The following is a 21,946-nucleotide window of genomic DNA, read 5'->3' on the forward strand; positions in this document are numbered from 1 at the left end:
TTTTTCTCTATTTTCTCTATCTCTCCAGGCCTGGCTTTTATTCCATTTGTCTTTGATTCTTTTTTTTTCAAGCTTCAATTTTCTCTTTAGAAATTTTCCATTTGCGCTTTTTTGCTCGCTATTATTTGCCCCGGTCGCTTCAGTATTGATTCCGCCCAGTTGTCCATTGTGGCTACCTCGATTCTGTCCGATACCAAATCGACGCGCTTACAGAACCTTAATTAGTATTATTACCAACGAAAACAATTTGCCGGCCTTTGTCCACTTCGGACTGGGCATTAGCCTCGATTTTAGTTCTACGACAGGGTGGAATGGGGTTCTTTCTATTTGCAGTAGCTGCTACTGTGCACTTACAAAGCCATCCATTAGAACTATCTCCTATTTTCACTGAAAAAAAAATGTATATTGAAACTGGAAATTAGAAAGATGGGAAAGTATGGGGCACAAGCAGATAGAACTAGGGAACTGAAATTCTTTTCAACAAGCACTTGAGCCTTATTAAAAAGAATTTGTTTATAAGATTGCCAATTTAAAGCTTAATATGTTCTCATTTGATAGGAGCAATAAAGTAATTCTTTACCATTTATAAAAGTTGATATATAGCTGCAAAGCCCAATTGCGCCATCAAAGCAAGATCATAGGTTAGTGCAATAAAAACCAATAAAAACGCGATCGATCAGCGAAAGTGAACGCAATGCGGGAACATGGTGACAACAATTAAGATAACCTGCGATGGCGTCTTCATCCAGTCCAACTCGTACCTCATGCCCTCGGCTCCTTCGAGTGGAGCAGGTGCATCGGGATCGGCTTCCTCGGATCGGGCACTGAAATCCGCCTCCGCATCGCCTTCAAATTCGAACAACGAGAGTGATAATTCGCAGACGAGCAGCGGCAGTCAATCGGCTTCGAGTTCCAGCAAGCGATCCAATCGATCGGTGGTCGGACGCAATCAGCGAGGATCCGGAGGGCAGGACACGCGGCGACGTTACTACTTTGGCAGCAAGGACATTTACTGGTGCAAGCAGAGCAGGGAGGGATCAGCGGTGGGAACCATCTCGGGATCGGGACTCTCACGCAGCGCGAGTAGCTTGACCCACAAGGAGGCAACCACCCACGCCACCCACAGTGGTGGTCAGGTGATTTCCCGGGCACGCCGCAAGCCCATCCTCCTGTGCAGCAGTTTGAGTGCAGCCTACGCTCCTCCCCGCCGGCGGGAGTTCTACTTCTGCGACAAGTATGCTCCAACTACGGGACGGAGTACTCCAACTGCACCCACTGGCAAACACGATTCCTCCCCGCCCATCGATGCTCGGCTGCTGAACTTCCTACGGTGCGCTCATCGAAAGTTCCAGGCGGCCAAAACCAAAACCGAACAGCAACAGACCAAAGACAAATCCCAAGGTGATTCCCGGGAAAAGACTAAGAAAAGCGGAGAGCAGTCCTCCCGATCGCTGCCGCCAATCGCCAGCGCAGAGGATTGGTTTGGTTAGTACCTTAGTAAGATCTTTAAATGGAAATATTATAAAGCATATATTCTGAAGAAAGTATGTGATTGGCTTTGGTAGTAGTCAAACATTTGATTATGATACATATATATATATCATAATAAAGTTAAATTCAATTAAATTCTATATCTCAGTTTAAAAGATTAGCTTAAAGTTTGTTTGAAATACTTAAAGTATGTTGTAAGCAAAACCCTACAAATTCATATCTCCATCAGTCAACGACTCAGCCCTGCTCCCAATTGTTGTGGCTGGTGTTGCAACCAGTCCGCAGATTGAGTTTCAAGCCGCTCTAAGCGTCCGAATTCTTTTTTCTCCACTCGCTGACATTGGACTGGGGTATTGGATTATGGTCTTACTGTTGGGCAATAAATGGCCAAAGAGCCAACGAGCTCCGCCGTCAGCGGTGTCCAGTTGCGGCTGCTCTAAGACACCCAGCCGAGATTTGGAGATGGGGAAGGGATCTTCGGCCGCAGAATTGGCCACCCGAACGACCACCTCCGATTCTCCGTACTCAGGGTCAACCACATGAGGCAGCTAACCGTGTAATTAGCAGAAACGTGTACCTGTGTGCTTTTCTTTATCAGAGGTGTAGTCTTCCTTCTTCCTGCTTGCGGTTTTCCTGCCGCCCATCGCCTCGCATGCGATATGCAAATTTCTGAGCACCGGGCGAAAACCATCACACGCCATTCATGGGCACCTCGCGTTCCATTCATGGCTTTTTCTCCCTTACTCGTACTCCCCCCTTTTTTGGCCGAAACCCAGCGACTGACTGACTGACTAAGGTTACCTTTCTTTCGGCCTGCACTTTCCAACTGGCGGCAACACAATGGCCCAGGAACCACCGGCAACTGTTGACTGACTTTGTGCAGAAATGATTGTCTGCCGTGTGTATTTACCTGTCGTTACGGCCCCTCTGCTCCTGAAGACAAAAAAAGAGTGTGAGAATGTCGGAAACGTGGTCCCCCTTTCCTCCCAGCGGTTGCTCTATATATGTATTTGTTTATGTTAATACCGCGCCATCGGGTAGTGCAATTATTCACAGAAATTGGCAAGGCGCAGGTGAAAAAAACAGCATACATATATACGGTGTTTTATTTTTGGACCTTTTGAAACGGAAATATAAACTTTTTAAAATTTAAAGATTATCGCGGAACGTACGACGTGTATATAATTTTAAATTAAAAGAAAGCAAAATGAATCAGCTGTATATAGTTCATGTAAGGTTATCTTCAAAAATATGATACCTTATTTCATTTCAAACTTGTTATTTCAACATGAGGTTTTTGATGTACACATTTCATTTCCTATTTTGTGTTGCGTATTTTGTTCCTTTAATAATATTTGTGAACATAATTACACTTCTTAAAAAGAACATTTTATAAGCTACTGCAAGTGTATTTAAAACTCCGGTTAAAAAATAATTAATTTTTCTTTGTTAGTCTTGCGGAGTGTGTGTGTTCTGCACTAACTCAAACAATAAGGAAGCTATACAAAAGATTCTCACGTATGTACTTGTTAGCTCCATAGGTGTTGAACTGTTTTCCCCAATCTCCTGCTCACTTGGTATATATGTACAATTTCCTCCCAAGTCTGGTGCCCAAGGGTGAAATCGTCGGGCTGGCAGACAAAACTACAGCTGGATACAGAGAAGCTTTCATTAGCTAACTGGGATGTTCATGGGGATTAAATGAAACAGTTGGGTATTAAGTACTAGTCCCAACAAGAGTCTTTAGTTTTTAGCGGAGGAATTAGTTAAAGGAAAATAAATCCATTAGAGTGAAACAGAAAGCCGCACAGAAAGCCAATTAATTTATTTTCTTGTTCAGACTAAATGAAACTTAAACACGCTGCACTTAATGTCAATTAAAACAAAAAGTTTCCTTGTTTAAAAACTTTATTGTTTAGTCACTTAATGGTTTTTATATATTTTTAAATGCTTTATGAGTTTTTAACACATTTTCTGCAGTGCATATTCGTTGGTTTTGGCTAATTAGTATTACCTCATCGAGTCAGTCGGATTACTGCGCATTTCATTTGACTTTGCTCAACACCCACAACCAGTCCACAGTGCATTGCAAAAGTATACGTACCGCGCACGATATGTGCGTTGAACAGCCAATGGCCAATGAATCATTCAATTTTATTGTTGGCACTTTTTACCGAACCTTTTTAAACGCTTTTTGCACTCATGTCCGGCAGATCGCAGTCTTTAAATTTAACTTTATGCATTGTTTTGTTTTGGTTATTATAATTTGAAATTTTAAGCAGTACACAAATATTCATTTTGATGTTCATCTGCCAGTCTTTGTTTATTCATTTGTGAGCGGTTGATTTATGTTTGAGGAGCGTGTTCGAATCACCAACCTCTTCTGCACTCCCTCTTTTATTTACCCATTTTGTTTACGAATTCCAAAGTTAGTTTATGTTCGACTCGCTTCCACAATTCTTTGCTTTACTACAACTAAAACAACCTTTAGTTATTAATTATTTGTGGTGTTTTTGTTTTGGGGTTTTGCAAGAACAGCGATGTTTTTCTGTTCACTATTTACTTTAGGCATTTGGCTTGGCAGAGCCACAGGTGTGTGGCAACACCTGACGATACCTACCCATCACGCACATGCAAAGTCGTCGATGTAAATATTGACAGGTGCGGGGGGATATAGTAATTGGCCTGTCACCGGCGTTGACTAATCAGAGACCTCAAGTCACTCCCGGTGATGACAGTTCGAGTGGGCATTGGCTTTATATAAGATTATGCCCGGCACTTTACTGGCAATACATTGTTTTTCCATTCTGTCAGCGAGGTATAATGAATTATGCAACTCAGAAAACCAAAGATCTCTGTTTATATAATAAATACCTTTTCTATCAGATTTTCTTACTTACTATCTGCACTTGTTAGTAAACTCTTTGATATATTAATGTATATTATCTAAAAAATTTAATAGAGCTTTGTCATAACCTGTCTGCATTCTTGCACAAAACCTGATAAATATTATCTTTGTAGAGTACAAAAACTTCTTGTTGCCGAAGTTTGCTTTTTTCCTCGTCAATGTTAATATTTATTTCTTTCTCTGACTCACTCTCTTGGGAGTTGTGTGGGATAAGAATGGGTCAATCTCAACAGTGTACGATTCTTTGTGAGTCAAGGTCAGGAGAAACGGAAGTCCTCGTACTTTAATCGGGTTCTAAAGAAACGCAGTTAGTCACTGGGCAACGTTCCAAAGAAACATAAACTATTTTAAAATGCTATGTGACATTTTTACGCTTTGTGCTTTATGATTTAAATCCTTGCACTTTTCAGAATCCATTAAAATTCAATTCGTTCCGCTAATATTTTTCATTTTAAGTGACCCTAAATTTATAAAGTTCTACAAATAAAAATCTTTCACAACATTTTTTTTTTTCAAATAAGTACTTATAGGCACTTATTAGAATAGTTCACTTTTGTGAGGCTTAAACGAAGATCTATTGATTTGGGTACCCTTTTTTATTTTCCTCATATATAAATTATTTAATTAAAAACCTGTAACACCTGTAAGTCTAGGAAGAATTTAAATTTAAATTTTTTCTGAGTGCAAACTTATGTAAAATCCAGGTTGGAATTATATTTCACGGAGCAGCGCTAAATATCACATTGTGGCCGAACAATTGAAACAATAAGCGGCGAGTACACAAATATAAAGACTATTGTCTGCGGGTGTGACTTCAAAGCTCCGACTCTGGCGAACAGGAAGCCACTGGCGATACGGCGATGACTGTGACTGTACGCCCGACTGCAATTGCTGAACGGATTCCCGCATTCGAACAGTCATGCCAAACCAATTTAGCCCGATAACCGAAACTTCATTTCGGTGCGAATGGCGGATGTGGCTCGAAGTAATTTACGGGCAAGGTCTTGGTTTTTTTTTTTTTTTTTTTTTTTTTGGAGAGCGGTAAACTGACCTGCGCGTGTGCCCGTGCCCTCTTCCTTCTTGGATGACAACCTGTCGCTATTTAAACAATGCCCACGCCTCGACTTCACTCACTCCCACGATAAATCCACGTCCCAGAATGAGAATTTAATATGCAAAACGCGTTTCCGCCAAGCGAGCGAGATTCGCTAATGGAATTTGCATAAAATTAAGAAATTAAGCGGCTTGAAGAGGCATCACTGCCTAAAACAGCGCAATTACAAGTAATGGAAATTTTAGAGGGAATAAGGGAAAAAGGTAGCTAAACATGTTACGTTTTCGGGAGTGGCCCAAACACACAGAAAAAAAAAGATTTTGAAAGCATTGAGAAATAAAATTGGTCGCCAAACTACAATGTCTTCAAGAAGGTAGAAAAAATATGATTTTAATAAGCAAATAACTATTTCACTCCGTTTACTTAACTAACTAATTTAAACTTTCAAGAACCAGCATTTTTATAAATATTTTTTCTAATTTGAAGTTTTCTATCTAATTTCTTATAGTTTTTCTCTTTAAAAACAAAGATTTTTTTTTTGCATGTAAGCATTTGTGAGAAACGATACAAATCTAAATCTGACTCATCCTCCGAATTCAAAATTGCGTCCAGGGAAAAACGGTAGCCCAAAACCCAAAAGTGCGCAGTAAAACGAGTTTAATTATGCCCGTCACATGCAAATGTTTTACATTTGGCGAATATACTCGCTCGGCTCACCCGATTAACATGCCATTTGTGTCCATTTGAATCACCGAGTTGGGCTTTTGAGTGTGTTGACCAACAATTATCATTGCGCATCCAAAGTTGCTTATGCAATCGCAGCTATTTGTCGTCTGACTTGACTAACTGATTAAATAAACGTGCGTTTGGCCCCGAACCGATCACGAGAGCCGCTTGTTTATCCGGAAAGCAAAGCTCGATCTGGGAATGCATTTGGATATATCAGAGAATCACATATCAAGAAATGTGTGTCGGAATCTAGCCATGTAAAGTTGGAAATTCGTTTAAAAATGTCTTTGATATGTTGGATTTGCACGATTAAAATTAAATTTAGTTTTATCTAAAGACAAATTTGTCATTTATTTGAGCACCAGTTGGTGCAAGCAGACAAAACTCTTTGTTATCTTAATTGGCGGATTAACAAACTTGATAAATGATAACACTTTTCCAGCTATGTCACAAGTAACCTGAAATATCGATTTAGCTCTGATTACTCCAAAAACTTGATTTGATTACATTACTCTATCCAATCTGTTCGATAATTACCTGAGTGGTCATAAAATAAGTTACATATTTGACCAGCTGATTGCCAAGGGAATAAATAATATAATTAATACAGATAGCATTGTCAATATGTGTTGTGTGCGAAGGTGTGATAAGATTAGATGCTTTTGGCCTCATTATATCAGCAAATAACATCACCCATTGATAAAGCTGAAAGGAAACAGACTAACATTCGCACTCGTTGTGTTTCTCGTTTGCAGACGAAGAAGCCCTGACCAGGGAGAGCAGCCAGGAGAAGAGCCAGAAGGGCAGGGAGAAGCAGGTGGCCAAGGAGAAGCAAAAGGAGACGAAGGAGGAGCGGAAGGAGAAGGAGAAGGAACCCCTCTCGAGAAAGGCGTCGGGCGAGGGTGATCTGATCACCGTTGAGATCAAGCAGGGGCAGCTGAGGAAGCCGAGACAGCCGTCGCCAGCCGAGGAAGCCACCGCAGCCGCGACGACCGGCACGGCTATGAACAGCCACGCGACCGCCACGCAGAACGGACAAACCACGGTCGTCGGACACCATCGCGGATTCTCGCAGCCGTCGGTGACGGTGGCCGCATCAGCGGCGACGGGCAGCACAGCCGGCGATCCATGGTTCCTGCAGACCACCGGCCACCAGATGCCGCCCACCGCACCGTTGCGGCACAACAAGCGTCCCGCCCCCCAACCGAATGCGGTCCTGGGTGCGGTGGGATCCACTCCCGCCGCCGGATCGGCTGTGGGGGCGGTGCTGCTCCACCAGCAGCAGCTCAGCCAGTCGCAGCCGCACATTGTGCCGCCCAGCATACCGCCGCACCACCATCATCATCGCGAGAACAATGTGGTGGGTTGCAACCTCTAACTGCATCTGTTTATTAAATTGCTCTACTGACATTGCTCTCCTTTTTTCTTGTTGTTGTACAGCATCCCAGCCAGGCGGGCGCGGCAGCCGCATTGCATTTGTCATCGCATGCGCTTAATAGTCATAATTTAATCAGCAGCGCCAGCAATCATTCGCCCAAGTCCCCCAGCCAGACGCAGCAGCAGCAGCAGCAGACGAGCCAACAGCAGCAACAGCAGCAGCAGCAGCAGGCGAACCACAGCATACTGTCCACGTTTGCGCCCGCCCCAAGTGTCGCCTCCGTTCAGCCGGCGGGATCGCAGGCGGTGGCCGGTACCGCCGCTGCAGTGGCCGCCGTTGCCCAGCAGCAGCAACAGCAGCACCTCCAGCTGCTGGCCAACTGCGGCGGATCCGGCGGAGCGGGTCTGATGTCCTCCTCGCTCAACGCGGCCCAAATGGGAATGCACGGCGCCGAGCGGGCGCTGCCGCCAAAGAGTCTGGCGCTGAGTGGCAGCCAGCACGGCAGCAATATGCTGCTGCACACGACCGCCCAACCGACGCAGGTAACCCAGCCGGTGGCGCCAGTGGTTGGCGTCGGTGGCAGCGGATCGGCGGGCATGTCCACCTCGCTGCACAGCTTCGATATCAACGGGGGCGCCACCGCCAGTGGGGTGAATGCGAGCAGCGCGTGGTCGAGTGGTTCCACCACGGCCATGAACCACGCCTCCCTCTCGCCCACGGCAATGGCACCGCAGCAAGGTCGCTCCAGGTGCGAGGTCAAGCTGAACGCCATGCCGTAAGTTGATAACTTAAATGTCCTTAATGAGTTCTTGAAAGTTATTTCTTATTATGAGCCTTTGGGGCTTGTTTTATCAACATATTAATTACTAAACATTATCATCTTCTCTTATTCTTAGCTGGTTCCATGGCAGCATAACGCGAGACGAGGCGGAGCACCTGCTGCAGCCCCGCGAGGACGGATTGTTCCTGGTGCGCGAGTCCACAAACTTTCCCGGCGACTACACGCTCTGCGTTTGCTTCCAATCGAAGGTGGAGCACTATCGGGTGAAGTACCTGGAGAACAAGCTGACCATCGACGATGAGGAGTACTTTGAGAACTTGGGACAGCTAGTGGCGGTAAGACTGACATATAAACCTGTATGTAGAATAAACTAAAAGGAATCTATCGCTGCAGCACTACGAGGCGGATGCGGATGGGCTGTGCACCCAGCTGATCAAGTGCTTGCCCAAGCTGGGCAAACAAGAGTTCTGCATCAACTCCAAAGACTTCGTGGACAAGGGCTGGGTGATTCCCGAGGCGGAGCTGCAGCTGCGCGAGAGCATCGGCAAAGGCGAGTTCGGGGACGTGATGCTGGGCATATTACGCAACGAGAAGGTGGCCGTCAAGATGCTCAAGGATGAGGGCGCCGTGCAAAAGTTTCTGGCCGAGGCTTCAGTTATGACGTAAGTTAGATAACCTTCCATTGTGTCCAGTTTCTAAATGTTTAAACTTTCAGTACTCTGGAGCACGACAATTTGGTAAAGTTCATCGGCCTGGTCTTCACCAGCAAGCATCTGTATCTGGTTACTGAGTACATGAGCAAGGGATCACTGGTTGATTACCTGCGATCGCGCGGACGACAGCACATAACCAAAAAGGATCAAATCATTTTTGCCTAGTAAGTTTGCCGATCTAACTCCCTCTAGAATAAATTTAAATCGAATATTCTGCATAATTAGCGACACTGCCTCTGGTATGGAGTATCTGGAAGCCAAGAAGGTTGTGCATCGCGATTTGGCAGCCCGCAATGTCCTTATCTCGGAGGAATGTGTGGCCAAGGTATCGGATTTCGGTTTGGCACGCGAGGAGTGCTACAATCTCGACGTTGGCAAGCTGCCCATCAAATGGACGGCTCCCGAGGCGCTCAAAAATGGGGTGAGTTTGGCTGTCTGTCCACGAAACTGTTGCGCATCTCAACTAATTTGTATTGTATCTTTGCCCTTTTAGCGTTTCTCCAACAAATCCGACATGTGGAGCTTTGGCATACTGCTGTGGGAAATCTACTCCTTCGGACGTGTGCCTTATCCGAGAATTGTGAGTACTATACCTTAAGAGGTTATTAACTAAGCTAACCTTTTCTTTCTATTACAGCCATTAGCCGATGTGGTTAAGCACGTCGAGGTGGGCTACAAAATGGAAGCACCGGAGGGCTGTCCACCGGAGATCTACGAGATGATGCGCCAGGCCTGGGACCTCAATCCCGCCAAGCGACCCACATTCGCGGAACTCAAGGTCAAACTGCAGCTGCTGAACAACGCCACGGCGTGATGAGACACCGGGATGTTGACGCCAGCGCGATAGGGAGTAACCACAATCGGTTTGTTCAGACCGGCTGTCATTAAAGCCGCGGGCAGAGCCAATCCCTGCCAGAAATGCGCCGGATCCAAAGTTGAAACTGACATGACACCGACACTGAACGCAACAATTTTTCGTACGATTATATACACACATGAATATATAACTACTTTACAACAATTTATTTACATATATAATTTATGGAGTAAGTTTTGTAAGCCTAAGCGAAGGAACCCAACACAATCAAGCAATGTTAGTGAGTTGCGCCAGCTTCCGACATATATAATTAATTAATAACCAATCGAACGGACTACGGGATGGATGGATGGGATGGAGTGAGGGAAGGATGAGCAGCTGCGTAGCCTACCTACTACTACTACCTTCAACTACCACAATATTATGTTATGTGTAAACAGTAACTGTAGCTATTTATTAGTTAACTCCTTGGTTCAGACTCCGCTGTAACATTTCTCTTCTGGATTCGTGACCACGTCTGTCTGTATCTTTTATGTTATAGAATACGCATACATATGAGCGCATCTCCTTTGGGGGATCGCACGTCCAAAAACCATTGTTTATAGAATGTTTCCCTTTGAAGTCGTAGAAACCGCCGAGTTTTATTCGAGTTCCATACTCTTTCTGTTAACCGTTTCTGTTTGTAGCACAAAACTGAGGGATGACCACAAAGAACTTGTCCAACAAGTCGTTGGAAAAGGATCACGCTGAGAATTAGTTAAATTTAGTTACATTTATTTGTATTGAAAATCAAAAACAAAAAAAGAAAAGAAAACAAGGAGCAAAAATTAAGCAAGATGGGATGAGCGAAACCTAAGCAAAAATTAACGAAGGCGGCTGCGGCCGCGTGTCCTTAAACTCAAAAGAAAGAAATTTAATGAGAAAAACACTTGTGAAAATATGCATTACATTAAAAACTTCTACATATAATACAATACACATTAACTACGTATTTAGCATATGAATCGATTAATAATATACAAATATAAATTATTACGCGCAAAGTTCGTGGATTTGTTCATTATTCGGCCCATTCTTTTATAAAGGAATCTCCTTCTCTGTACTTTAATCAAACCGATGCAGCTAGCGGAAAGGCAAAGGAAACTGTAATTTATTTTTTAAACGTACCCCGTAATTTACTTAATACCTAATTTTAGTGCTTTCCTAAGAAACTTGTACATTTATGCGTTTTAATTTCTGATCAAGCGGCCGCCACTTTGCTTTAACACTTAATTTTAGTATACTTTATGTAAACACACACACACACACCTAATACACCAACACACATCCCTTCACAAACACACACACGTCCACATGACATACATTTAATTAATTTTAAAGTTATTATTTTTTTAATACACACATCAATCAATATTGTAAAAGAAAGTTCTATGCGTTAGCGAAACCCGGCCGAACACAACACAAATTTGCACCAATACACGAAACTTTAACGAGGTGATTAAACAAAGGCAGAGTTCTAAAACTTTTAATAAAAGTAAAGAATACAAGCATGAAATGGATTTTGCGTTTCTTTTTGAGTTCACGAAACAATAAAGGATCGATCCACATAAATAAAACAATTTAAATGAAATATGAAAACTGCACAGTTTGTTCTTTAATTTGTATATTGGTTTTCAATAACATATTTCTTTTATTGGATTTCTTAAAATAATAAATTATATGTTCTTAGCTCTACATTCTTTTATGATAACCCGCTCGAATGTCAATTGAATTTAACAGAAGCCAGAGTCGATAGATTTATATATTACAGTTCAGATAACCAACTCCTATTTTTAATCCATTAAATGTCCGGGGGAAAAATTTAACTAGAAAAAATAATAATGATTTACAACACTTTTAGGGATGCCAACTTATTTCAGGAGCCGCCGGGCGGCTTTGCGCATTGGTCGATTCTCCGGCGTGCTGGGCGGTGGAGCGAACATATTTCCGGCGTTCGCCTGCTGCGCCGGACTGGAGCCGAAATTAAAGGCTCCGGCCGGATTGGTAGCTGCCGGCGCAGGAGCTGGACTGCCGAAGACATTCGGCGCCGGATTGCCTCCACCGCCACCAAAGGTGAAGGGCTTGGCTGTGTTCATGCCCTGGTTGCTCGGTGGCGAAGCGATGCCGCCGGCAGCTGCTCCTCCGAAAGCGAACGGAGCATTTCCAGCCGTAGTGCTTGCTGTGTTCTTAGCCGCTCCGAATGAGAAGACTCCTGGCTTCGGTTGGTTTTGGGTGGCGGCCACCGCACTGGCGAACAGATTGCCGCCCATGGGAGCAGCGCTGGGAGCCTGTGCTGGTGTGCTGGCTCCAAATGCAAAGGGTTTGTTTTGACTTGCTGCTGCAGGCGGAGCTGCTGCTGACGGTACTCCGAATCCTCCAAAGCTCTGCGCTTGAGCAGGAGCTGCTGGTTGTGTTGCAGAGTTGTTGCTTGAAAAATTAAAACTCGGCTTAACAACTCCCGTGTTGGGAGCTCCAAACATATTATTGGCCGCCGGCTGCTCTTTTTGCTGGCGGCTGCAAAAGAGAAGCCACCTGGTGATGCGGCTCCTGCCTGATTGGCGGTGCTGCCGCCAAAGTTAAAGCTCGGTTTGTTGGCGGCGGCAGCGGCGGGACTGCCAAAAAGATTTGTGGCATTTGGATCCGAATTGTTTTTGGCTGCCGCCGCGGCAAATGAGAATCCCCCTGCGGCGGGCGAAGCTGTCGGAGCAGCCGCCTGTTGCGAACCACCAAATGCAAAGGGTTTGGCGGCTGACACTGCAGGAGCCGCAGTCTGTTGGGCTGATCCACTGCCGAACATTGGTGTTGCGGGCTTCTGAGCAGTGTTGAATCCGAATGCGTTGTTTGTAGGAGTTGCTGTTGCAGTTGATGTAACCGATGGTGCTCCGCTTCCAAAGGCCGGCGGAGGTGCACTCTTGTCCGAGCCACCGAAGCTAAACACCGAATTGGGCTTGGCTGCCGAGCTGCTGTCTGCTCCTGCTGCTCCTCCAAAAGAAAATATGGATTTGTTGTCCTTGTTTCCATCCGCTGTTGCTGCTGCTGATGATGATCCTGCTCCAAAGGCGAACGGAGTGGCTGTGGCTGCACTCTGACCAAAGAGATTGCTTGGCGTGCTGGTTTGAGTTGGTTCCGCCGGCTTTGCGGCTGCAGCTCCTCCAAATGTAAAGAGATTCGTGGCGGCCGGAGTTCCACCTGCCTCGGTTGTAGTTGCTGTAAACCCAAACGGCTTGGGTGGCTTGGCGGTGGTGGCTGCTGCAGCATCTGTGGGTAACTTAAATGCGCTTGCAATGCTGTTGTCCGGATTTCCAAAGATACCTGGCTTAGTTGGCTCAGGTTTGGTAGGCTGTGCGGGTTGGCCGAAAACGCTGCCAAATGAGTTGCTACTGGGTTGAGGTAGACTACCAAATGCTGGAGCAGATGCAGATCCTGCTGGTTGAGTGGTGGTGCTGCCAAAACTGAATACAGCTGGCTTGGCAGCAGCTGTTCCACTTTCGCTGCTCGCCGGAGTTCCTGTGCTTGCGTTGCCCGCTTGTCCAAAGGAAAAAATTGGATTGCTCCCGGCTAGAGTCATCGAACTGCTGGTGGCGGCTGGTGCCGTTCCAAAGGGTGATATTGTTGCGGTGGCTGGATTTTTGTTGGTGGAGTTCCCCGCCTCTGATGAAATCGGCTTGCCAAAACTGATCGCTGGCGTTGTCATTGTTGTAGACGCGGAAGCTGCAGTCGTCGTTGTTACGGTCATCCCAAAAGTGGTTGTATTTGTGGCCGGCGTTCCTGAGTTAATTGTAGTTGCCACTGTGGTTGTGGGGTTGTCCGATTTGATTCTTGGGGCAACGCCGACTGTTGGTCCATTGCTAGGAGTTTGTCCGAACGAGAATATGGGTTTCGAGGAAGCGGCATTGGTGCTACTAGTAGTAGTTACAGTTCCCAACGTTAGTGTAGGTGCAGCTGTGGATTTTGGTGTGCCGAATGTAATCAATGGCTGAGATGGTGTTGCTGGCGCTAAAGGATTGGCTGATGGTAATTCAAACTTGGCGGGAATTCCTGGAGGTGTTGCAGCTGCTTTGTCAGTGGTTTTTGGTGCAGCTCCTTCGGTGGAAGTGGGTGCCACTGTCTGTCCAAACACCAGTTTGGGCTCTGGGTTGGTGGCATTAGAAGTTTTCGTTTCGGCTGGCTTTATCACCTCGTTACTGAGAATTATCGGCTTCATGGGTGCTGTAGTGGTCACCGTTGCGGTGGAAGTTGCCGTCGTTGTGGTTGTGGTCACCGGCTGTGCAATGGTGGGTTTGATTGGTGTTGGAAGGGTCACGGCAGCTGGCGCTGGGGCATCTGGCTCGTCCGGCTCACCCTGGTAAAGTTCACCCTTCAAGCCACTCAGCATGATGGCCAGTTTTGTCTTATGTGTGCGCTCCACGCTGGGATTTCTAACGCCCAATATGGAGCTCTGCTGCTTGGGCTTTACAAACTGAATTCCTGCGTATTCTCCGGCATCCACCTCGGGGCTATTTAGATCGCGATGCGGCTTATCCGACTTCGTTTGCGATTGTCGAGCATTAAAGAGGGTGAGTTTCGGTTTCTCCGGCGCTGGCGGTACTTCTGCAGAGCCTTGATCTGTACTCTTCATGGGAGGTGCTGAAATGGTTCGCGGAGGAGGCACTGACGGCACATTTGAAACGGGCAAGCTGAGAGTCCTGCTCACGGAGTTAGCATCAACTTTACGCTGAATTTTAGCGACATTTTCGCCGGGCGAGCTATCCGGCGAGCTTCCATTCGCCGTGGACTCGTTTTTGCTGCGCTGAAAACTCTGCCGCATGTCAAATAGCTTTCGCTTGTTAGTGTGGAGCCGACTGGAGCTCAGGGAGGAGGCGATGTCATTGTTGTAGCTGCAATTCGGCCGCTTGGCCCGTTGCTCCGGCGACTGTGTGGGCGAAATGCTGCCATTGGAGTGCATATGTTGTAATGCAGGCAGAGCAGCAGCCAGCGATGTTGAATGATGCCTAAGGGGAACAGATACGGTCAGCTCCCGCTGCCTTTTAAAGGACTGATTCTGCTGATGCTGCAGCTGTTGTTGGTGACGTTGATGGTCCACGTAGTCCACACCTCGTTGGCAACTCCTTTTCGTAAAGTCGTGCGGTTGGGGATCCTGAAAACGAGCGAAGCCTAAGCTGGTGATCCGTCGACAGGATGATTGGATGCTTAAACTTACGCCACTGTTAATGCGCTTCCGCGAGATTTCCTTTAGCTCCTCCAGCACGCTCCTGGTTGGTTCACTCTCATGCTGTGGATGCGGCGGGTGCAGGATGGGTCGATTCTCCCGCGACAGCTGCTCCTGCTCGCTGGTCTTCTTCACGACTCCAGCCAGAGAGTTGGAGCGCAGCAAGCTGGGCAGCGTATTACCAGAATAAAAACTGCGCTCAGGTGGTGCAATCTGGGTTATCGAAAGCGCCGGCACCCTCGATTTGTACGGCAGCGGGGAGACAGGCGCCCTGCGCGGCTGCGCCAATGGATTGTACAGATTGCTGGCGGACATGCTGCGCTGCAGGCCACCATGTCCACCAAGACTGCTCTCATGATAGGCCACTATCCGGGACGCCAATCCACTACTGTGCACATCAGCAAAGGTTCTGCAAAAGTTGAGGGTTTTGACGTTGATCTACAGGAACAATTTCGCCACATGGTGCAATTAGGCACCAAGGACATTTTGTTAGTTTCCCTTACCTGGGATCCAACTGACTGATGTTCAGTTTTTGTCGCGAAATGCTGCTGGGTGATGCAGCCGTAAGGTTCATCGAAGATCTTTCTGGGGTGCGGGTGCCATTGTGCGTAGGGTTTCCGCCCTTGGAATTTAATCCTCTCAGGAAACTGGTTGGCGACGGGCGGTTGCCTCTAAACAATATAAATCGCATTTAATTAGTATCTGATGCGAATTTGTCAAGAAAAGTGGACTCACATCAACGACGCGTCGATCCGCGTGGAATCCGCCATGGGTGACATGCTGCTCATGTTAAAGCGACGACGCTCCATGCTGCCGAAGGTCAACCAGTTTTTCTTTCAGTGCAATCGGGCGAAAATAAACACAACTGCGGGGAGCGGATTTAGCTTCGCCTAAGAACCTAGTATTTCGACCAAAACTTAATAATGCAGTCAAAAGCGAAATTAAACCTGCAATTTTGATGAAATGTTAGCGGTGTGACCGTAGACGAAGCGCCAAAATATACCCAAGTCGGGCGCAATCACAAAAATCCTCAATGCGTTGAAGTTTTGGTACTGGAAGGAGAACCAACCCAATTTTAAAAGAACTTCTAAAACCCAGCTTAACTTTCTTTAGCCACAAACAACTAAACAAATGAATGGTCGACTTATTTGTTAAAACAAAAGTGAAAGTTGCCACCTCGGAAACTTATCGGCAGCACTGCATTGTCCAGTTATCGGCTTTTGATTGGAAAACGAGTGTCTGTTATCGAGTTTCAAATTTCAACCTTTGTAATGTGTCCGAATTAAAAGAATTTGGTATAGTTTTGTAATAATTATAATTTACTATAATAAACCAAAGTTTATCCAAGCTCAATACCGTTTTCTCTTGCCTTAAAAATGTGAAACTTGGATCGCAGATGGGCCTTTAAGTGGGTGTTGCGCTGGAAGCTTTGTTCGCAGATTGTACAGCTGTTAATGAAAGATTACTTTCTTTTTGGTTTTGAGATATGTAACTCTAAAAAGTGTACTCACGCAAAGGCCCTCACACCTGTGTGGATCAGTTCGTGTCTCTTTCGTCCGGATGCCGAGCTGAAGCTTTTGTCGCAGTGGCGGCAGGCGTAAGGTTTGGCGTTGGTGTGAGCTCTAAAGGCAAAAATCAAATTATCATTCTTCCATTCCCAAAAACAAAAAGGTGAACTTAAAAATAGCTCACCTTTCGTGGACGACGCGGGTGGTGCTGTTGTGGAAGGATTTTGAGCAGTACCGGCAGGAGTACGGCTTCTCGCCCTGGTGAACTATTCGCTGGTGTAGCGTCATGAGGTGCTCGGTGTAGAATCGCTTGCCGCACTCCTGACAGGCAAAGTTCTTTATCCCGGTGTGCCGCAGCATGTGCAACTTGAAGTTGCTCTGGTCGGTAAAGTGCCGACCGCATTGTTCACAGACACAATCTCGTTTCCGTTGCTGGCGCTTTCTCTCGACGATTTGATCCTCTGTCATGTTCTTCCATGTTACGTACTGTTTTTTTCTTTTGGGTTTTGAGGTTTCTCTTGGCGAATCTGGAGGTGATCCACTTTCACAATTCTCCATTATATTGTACTTGTCCTCCTTAAGACTTTCCCGATCCTCATTTTCATCACTTTCGTCGCCATAGATGCTTTCAAACTCTTTCTGGACACTTGTGATGAGGGAGTCGACGTCGTAGGCCACCTCCTCTCCAACTTCGACGTCTTCGTCATCAAGATCTTGAAATTCGTTAACGAACTCCAAATCGTCTAAACGAATCGTAGGCAAACCAGGTGAATTCAATTTGCTGATTACAGATTCCTGTTTTATTGTCAAATTCTCCTCTTCCTCTTCCTCATAGTCTATGTGTCCTTGATCTTCCGCTTCTTGAGTCTCAATGCGCCGGAGAAGATGCTGCTGCGTTTTGATGCACCGTTCTCGGAAAACGATGGCGTTGTTTAAATCAAGGACACAGCAGGCACATATGCAACTTGGCAGATCCGGATCGTTAGAAAGCTGTAATTATCATGATTATATACATAAACATATATTCAGAAATACAAAAACAAAAAAAAAAACACAAATTTAGTTTCGATATTACCATAACGCCAGATATAAGATTTACGTTTAGCAGCAACTGTGCGTTCTCTATGAGAAAGAGATTCTTGGCCTTTGTGTTATAGATGATGCCTCCACAGGTCCGACATTCAAGCGTCATAGTTTTGTTTAAAAAATTCAGTTTATGCTCAATTTGGGTTTAATTTAAATGTAAACAACCAATTTGTTACTACAAGAAGTAAAAAAAACAGCTGTTTTATTATCATCGATAACGATAACTGTGGTAGTGGCGCATGGCTGCAGTAGGAGGGGCCGAAAAACAGAAAAGGAGTTACATATAAAAAGCCCAATCGGAGAACTACTTAAAATTTAAAGTTTTATTAAAAAATTCAGACAACTAAATTTAACCCCTTTACTACAAATTCTGGCCACGTTCATGTTCTAAAAAAAAGTGACCGTACACCTACACACGATTCGCATAAGAAGTAAACAGTAAACAATTTTAGCGAAATACGAGATGCGAATCATAAAATGCCGCATTTGCTCAGGACCAGAGGCACCAATTAATATCTTTGACCCTGGAAATGGTCACCTAGTACGTCAAATTCTCTCTATTACAGGAGTCGAGGTAAGAAATAAAAATAATTTTTTTGATTGGGCGTTTTTTTTGATCTATCTATTTATACATACATTTCAGCTGAGCTGCCACAAAGAAATATCCTGCTATATGTGCATGGTTTGCCTTGGCGACCTGGAGTCGGCCATTAAATTCCGCCAGCGCTGTATAATTTCCGAAAAACAGAATCTGGAGAGGATTGACACCGCCAGCAAGGGTTACCTCAACGAACCGATCCTGCAGGAGGATATTGATGATGACCAAATCGAGCTTACACTGGATGAATCTATTTTGATACCTGAAATTAAAGAACTTCCACAGGCTGCTGGAGAAGTCTCAGCGCCTATAAGTGCAAAGCTCCCAATATCCATCGTCAAAGCTGATCCCTATGTTTGCGAAGAGTGTGGAAAGACGATCAACAACAGGGCTAACTTCCAGGAACACAAGCTCCGGCACAAGGGCATAAAGGATTTCCGATGCCACTTTGGGTAGGTTATTATAGCAATGCTTCTATATTCAAGGAGACGATTGAGAATTATTTTTCCCTTCAGGGAATGCGGAAAATGTTTTTCCACCAGAAAGGAACTAATGCACCACAACCGTAGTCACAAGGGCGTGCAGCCTTACGTGTGCATCTACTGTCCGCGTCGATTCTCCAACAAGAGTTCCCGCCAGGAGCACCATCGACGCCACACGAATGAGCGACGCTTTCAGTGCGATGTTTGTGAGAAAAGTTTTGTAAGCTCCGAATGTCTTAACAAGCACAAATTGACTCACATCTCCGATTGGAAATACTAATGGGCATTTTCAATATGATCAACTCAATACCCATTGTTTTTACAGACCCTTCTTTTTTAGTTGATACATTTGGCAAAAGAACTTCCAGCGGATCTTCCACCTGATGACCCACTTGTCTACCAGTATTCATAAGAAAAGAACAGTGCAGACGGTCTGCATCTGAAAGACGTATATAATCTAGTCATTGTTTCTTCCATCTGATGACCCACTTGCCTACCAGTATTCATAAGAAATGATCAGTGCAGTCAGTCTGCATCTGAAACACGGTTATATTATCTAGTCATTGTTTTAACCACCTTTTTACAGTATATTGGTAAGCGTCTGAGTTCTAAAACATTAAATTTAAACTGTTTTCCATGTCCTTTTTAGAAAAGACAAAATTATGAGTGTAAACAACATTAACTTCTAGTTGTATATCTACATATTTTAGTGTCATTCTAATCTATTGTTAGGTGACATTAATCGTTTTTTGTCAAATTCTAGCTTCCTAAACTACGGATTTCTTCCAACCAACAATTTATAGATGTACTTAATTCCCCGCTATTGCTTATCCTAGTGTTATATGATATTTATTGACGTGGTTATAGAAGTCTTGCTTTTAATTAAACGGAATTCTTCCAGCCTTGCACAAATTTATTAAAAATAAATGTTGTACTGAAACTAACGAAACATTAATCTTTATCTACATACATTATCCAGTGTTATTTCAACATCGCCGTTCTATTCAATTTGTTAATGTTAAACTCAACGAGATTTTAGATAAATTATCAAAATATTTTAATAAATCTATAAATGTGCTTTTAAAAATGTGGTTTTGTCCTCTTCTAATTCACAGGTTATTGTAAGAGAAACTCCTAAAAGAAACTTTTACCAAATTTCGAAACCAATTTATACAGTTTTGAATCAGTTTTCAAACATCTGGCTCTGACCATTTGTACTCTTTTTATTTACACAATATCTATTTATAATTAAATTATCTATAAAAATGTTTATTGCAAGTGCTATTTCTAATAGATCTCTGAGTGCCGCATCGGTTCGTTATTCTGGTGGTTCCTAACAGTCTGTTGGTGGGTCATCGTGCCTATATGCTGTTCCAGCTGATGCTTGCGGGAGAAGGTCTTATTGCACGGCCGACAACTGAAAGTTGACAATTTCAACTTTAGATTATCGCTACCTGTTGAGTTTACAAGTAACTTACAGAAAGGGTTTCTCACCCGTGTGGGTGAGCATGTGGTTCTTTAGCACATTTGAGTATGAGAATGCCTTGCCGCAGGTGGAGCAGGTGAAAGGTCGCTCGTTTGTGTGGGTTCTGCAATAACAATTTAGGTTATTTATAAGTAGTTTTTGGGATTTGCTCGCCATACCTTTCATGGCGAATATTGGAGCTGCGGTCCGCAAATGAGCGATTGCAGAATTTACACGTAAAGGGTTTTTCGCCGGTGTGCACTCGAATGTGGCGATTCAGTTCGGATGGACCCGCAAAGGTTTTGCCGCAGATTCTGTGGAGTAGTGTTATTTAATTGGTTTTTCTGTTTAGTGGATTTAAGGCCTGCATGAACACACTAAGTGGCATCTCATTATTTGTCGTTCCGAATAACATAAATGCGCCTCATAATACATTCATGCAGGACTCTCCTGGATACCCACTCGCACTCAAATGGCTTTTCGGCCATGTGGCGACGCATATGGATGTTGAGCGCCGCCCGCTTGGAGTAAATATTGCCGCAAATCTCACACATGATGTTTGTGGATGACTCCTCCTTGCAAATTGATTGCACAGATGGGCGCTCCTGACTAAGACTACGTCGATGGGAGGAGCCAGAGCCGCGGGGACGTCCACGTCCACGTTTGGTCAGCCGCGATTTCCGCACCTTGGGCTTGCGTTCACTAGGCTGGTAGTCGCTATCGGTGCTATTAGGCACCATAAAGTCATTATCGTCCATTTCGTCCACCACATCTTTGATTTCGTAGGGCTGAGTAGTTTCCGCAACGCAATCGTCCAGACGCTCCTCCATCATGTTGTCCATCTCGATGTCCTCTTCCACGCCATCAATAAAGTCAGTGGCCGATTCGTAGATGTACTCGATGTGGTCGGCCACAATGTGCGGCCCCTCATCCGTAGGTTCTGACTTCATCTCGGCCTGGCGGGGTTTGAGGCCGATTAGAATGTAGTTTAACGGAGACTAAGTAGGTGAACCACATACCTTGACCACATTGGTGGCAAACGTTCGTTCGCTCTCCTGGCACAACTCCCGAAACTTATGGGCACTGGTCAGTCGCTCCACGCAGCTGTAGCACAGCATGCTTGGGATGTTCTGAAGCGGCACAAGCTAAAAAACCAAACCACCGGAATTAACAGAGCAGTTCGGGCGACAGGTGTATCTAGGCAGTGCACATGTACCTTTATGCTGCCCACTTCCTCAATCTTGCGCACCAGCTCCCGGCACTGGGCATCATCATCGTCAAACAGCGGAGCCATCGCCTCCGAGTTGATGTCCTCCGTCAAGCAAATCCTGCACAGCATGTACTCAGGCATGGTTTCGCCTGTCCTGTCCTTCCGTATGTTCAGAAATCAGTGAAATAAACAAGACAAGCGTCTTGGAACTTTTTTCCAGAGTTGTCAGATGCAAAAAACGGTGAAGGGATATCGACGTTTTTATCAAGCTATCGATTATTTTAAAAGAAATTTTCCGAAAAAAAATAATACCCATTTCATGTGTTTAATAAGGATTATTAAATTTTTCGAAGATAATGCATGATATTTTCGAGTTCCTAATTTCAAACCATAAATTAGGCAGAACAATACAATACTAATGTTTATTTAAAATCAAATCAATCAATCGATAATTGTAAACTATCGATATGGCAACGAC

General features: G+C 44.8%; 4 protein-coding genes across 5 annotated transcripts; 2 read left to right on the top strand and 2 right to left on the bottom strand.

Annotated features, from left to right (window-relative positions):
* The first annotated feature begins 553 nt into the window (after positions 1-553).
* LOC108102038 (pneumococcal serine-rich repeat protein) lies at positions 554-11,426 on the top strand. Its single transcript, XM_017206660.2, has 9 exons — positions 554-1,485; positions 6,938-7,542; positions 7,623-8,335; positions 8,457-8,676; positions 8,735-9,003; positions 9,057-9,218; positions 9,280-9,475; positions 9,548-9,634; positions 9,692-11,426. Exons 1-9 carry the CDS (start codon positions 705-707, stop codon positions 9,866-9,868), a joined length of 3,210 nt encoding a protein of 1,069 aa, XP_017062149.1. The 5' UTR covers positions 554-704; the 3' UTR covers positions 9,869-11,426.
* Positions 11,427-11,654: 228 nt separating this feature from the next.
* Positions 11,655-16,115, bottom strand: LOC108102037 (mucin-5AC). The gene is given in 5 exon segments (XM_017206658.2): positions 11,655-12,404; positions 12,407-15,047; positions 15,111-15,528; positions 15,623-15,790; positions 15,855-16,115. Coding segments are annotated over 5 exon segments (3,924 nt in total). The 5' UTR covers positions 15,929-16,115; the 3' UTR covers positions 11,655-11,781.
* Positions 16,116-16,417: 302 nt separating this feature from the next.
* LOC108102072 (zinc finger protein 2) lies at positions 16,418-21,705 on the bottom strand. The gene is made up of 10 exons (XM_017206713.2): positions 21,475-21,705; positions 21,278-21,403; positions 20,721-21,214; positions 20,438-20,572; positions 20,272-20,382; positions 20,084-20,210; positions 17,703-17,855; positions 16,812-17,617; positions 16,631-16,741; positions 16,418-16,567 (listed from the first exon to the last, which is right to left on the bottom strand). The coding sequence occupies exons 1-10, from the start codon at positions 21,607-21,609 to the stop codon at positions 16,459-16,461; spliced, it is 2,307 nt and encodes a 768-aa protein (XP_017062202.2). The 5' UTR covers positions 21,610-21,705; the 3' UTR covers positions 16,418-16,458.
* Positions 17,976-19,250, top strand: LOC108102073 (oocyte zinc finger protein XlCOF7.1). 2 transcript variants are annotated; one of them, XM_017206715.2, is made up of 4 exons: positions 17,976-18,287; positions 18,357-18,763; positions 18,827-19,013; positions 19,119-19,250. In XM_017206715.2, the coding sequence occupies exons 1-4, from the start codon at positions 18,177-18,179 to the stop codon at positions 19,131-19,133; spliced, it is 720 nt and encodes a 239-aa protein (XP_017062204.1). In that variant the 5' UTR covers positions 17,976-18,176; the 3' UTR covers positions 19,134-19,250. The 2 variants fall into 2 exon arrangements, with proteins under 2 accessions (XP_017062204.1, XP_017062203.1); XM_017206714.2 differs by having other exon boundaries at positions 18,827-19,250.
* Positions 21,706-21,946: the final 241 nt, after the last annotated feature.

This window comes from Drosophila ficusphila, unplaced genomic scaffold, assembly GCF_018152265.1.
Source record: "Drosophila ficusphila isolate 14025-0441.05 unplaced genomic scaffold, ASM1815226v1 contig_791, whole genome shotgun sequence".
Taxonomy (NCBI): Eukaryota; Metazoa; Arthropoda; class Insecta; order Diptera; family Drosophilidae; genus Drosophila; species Drosophila ficusphila.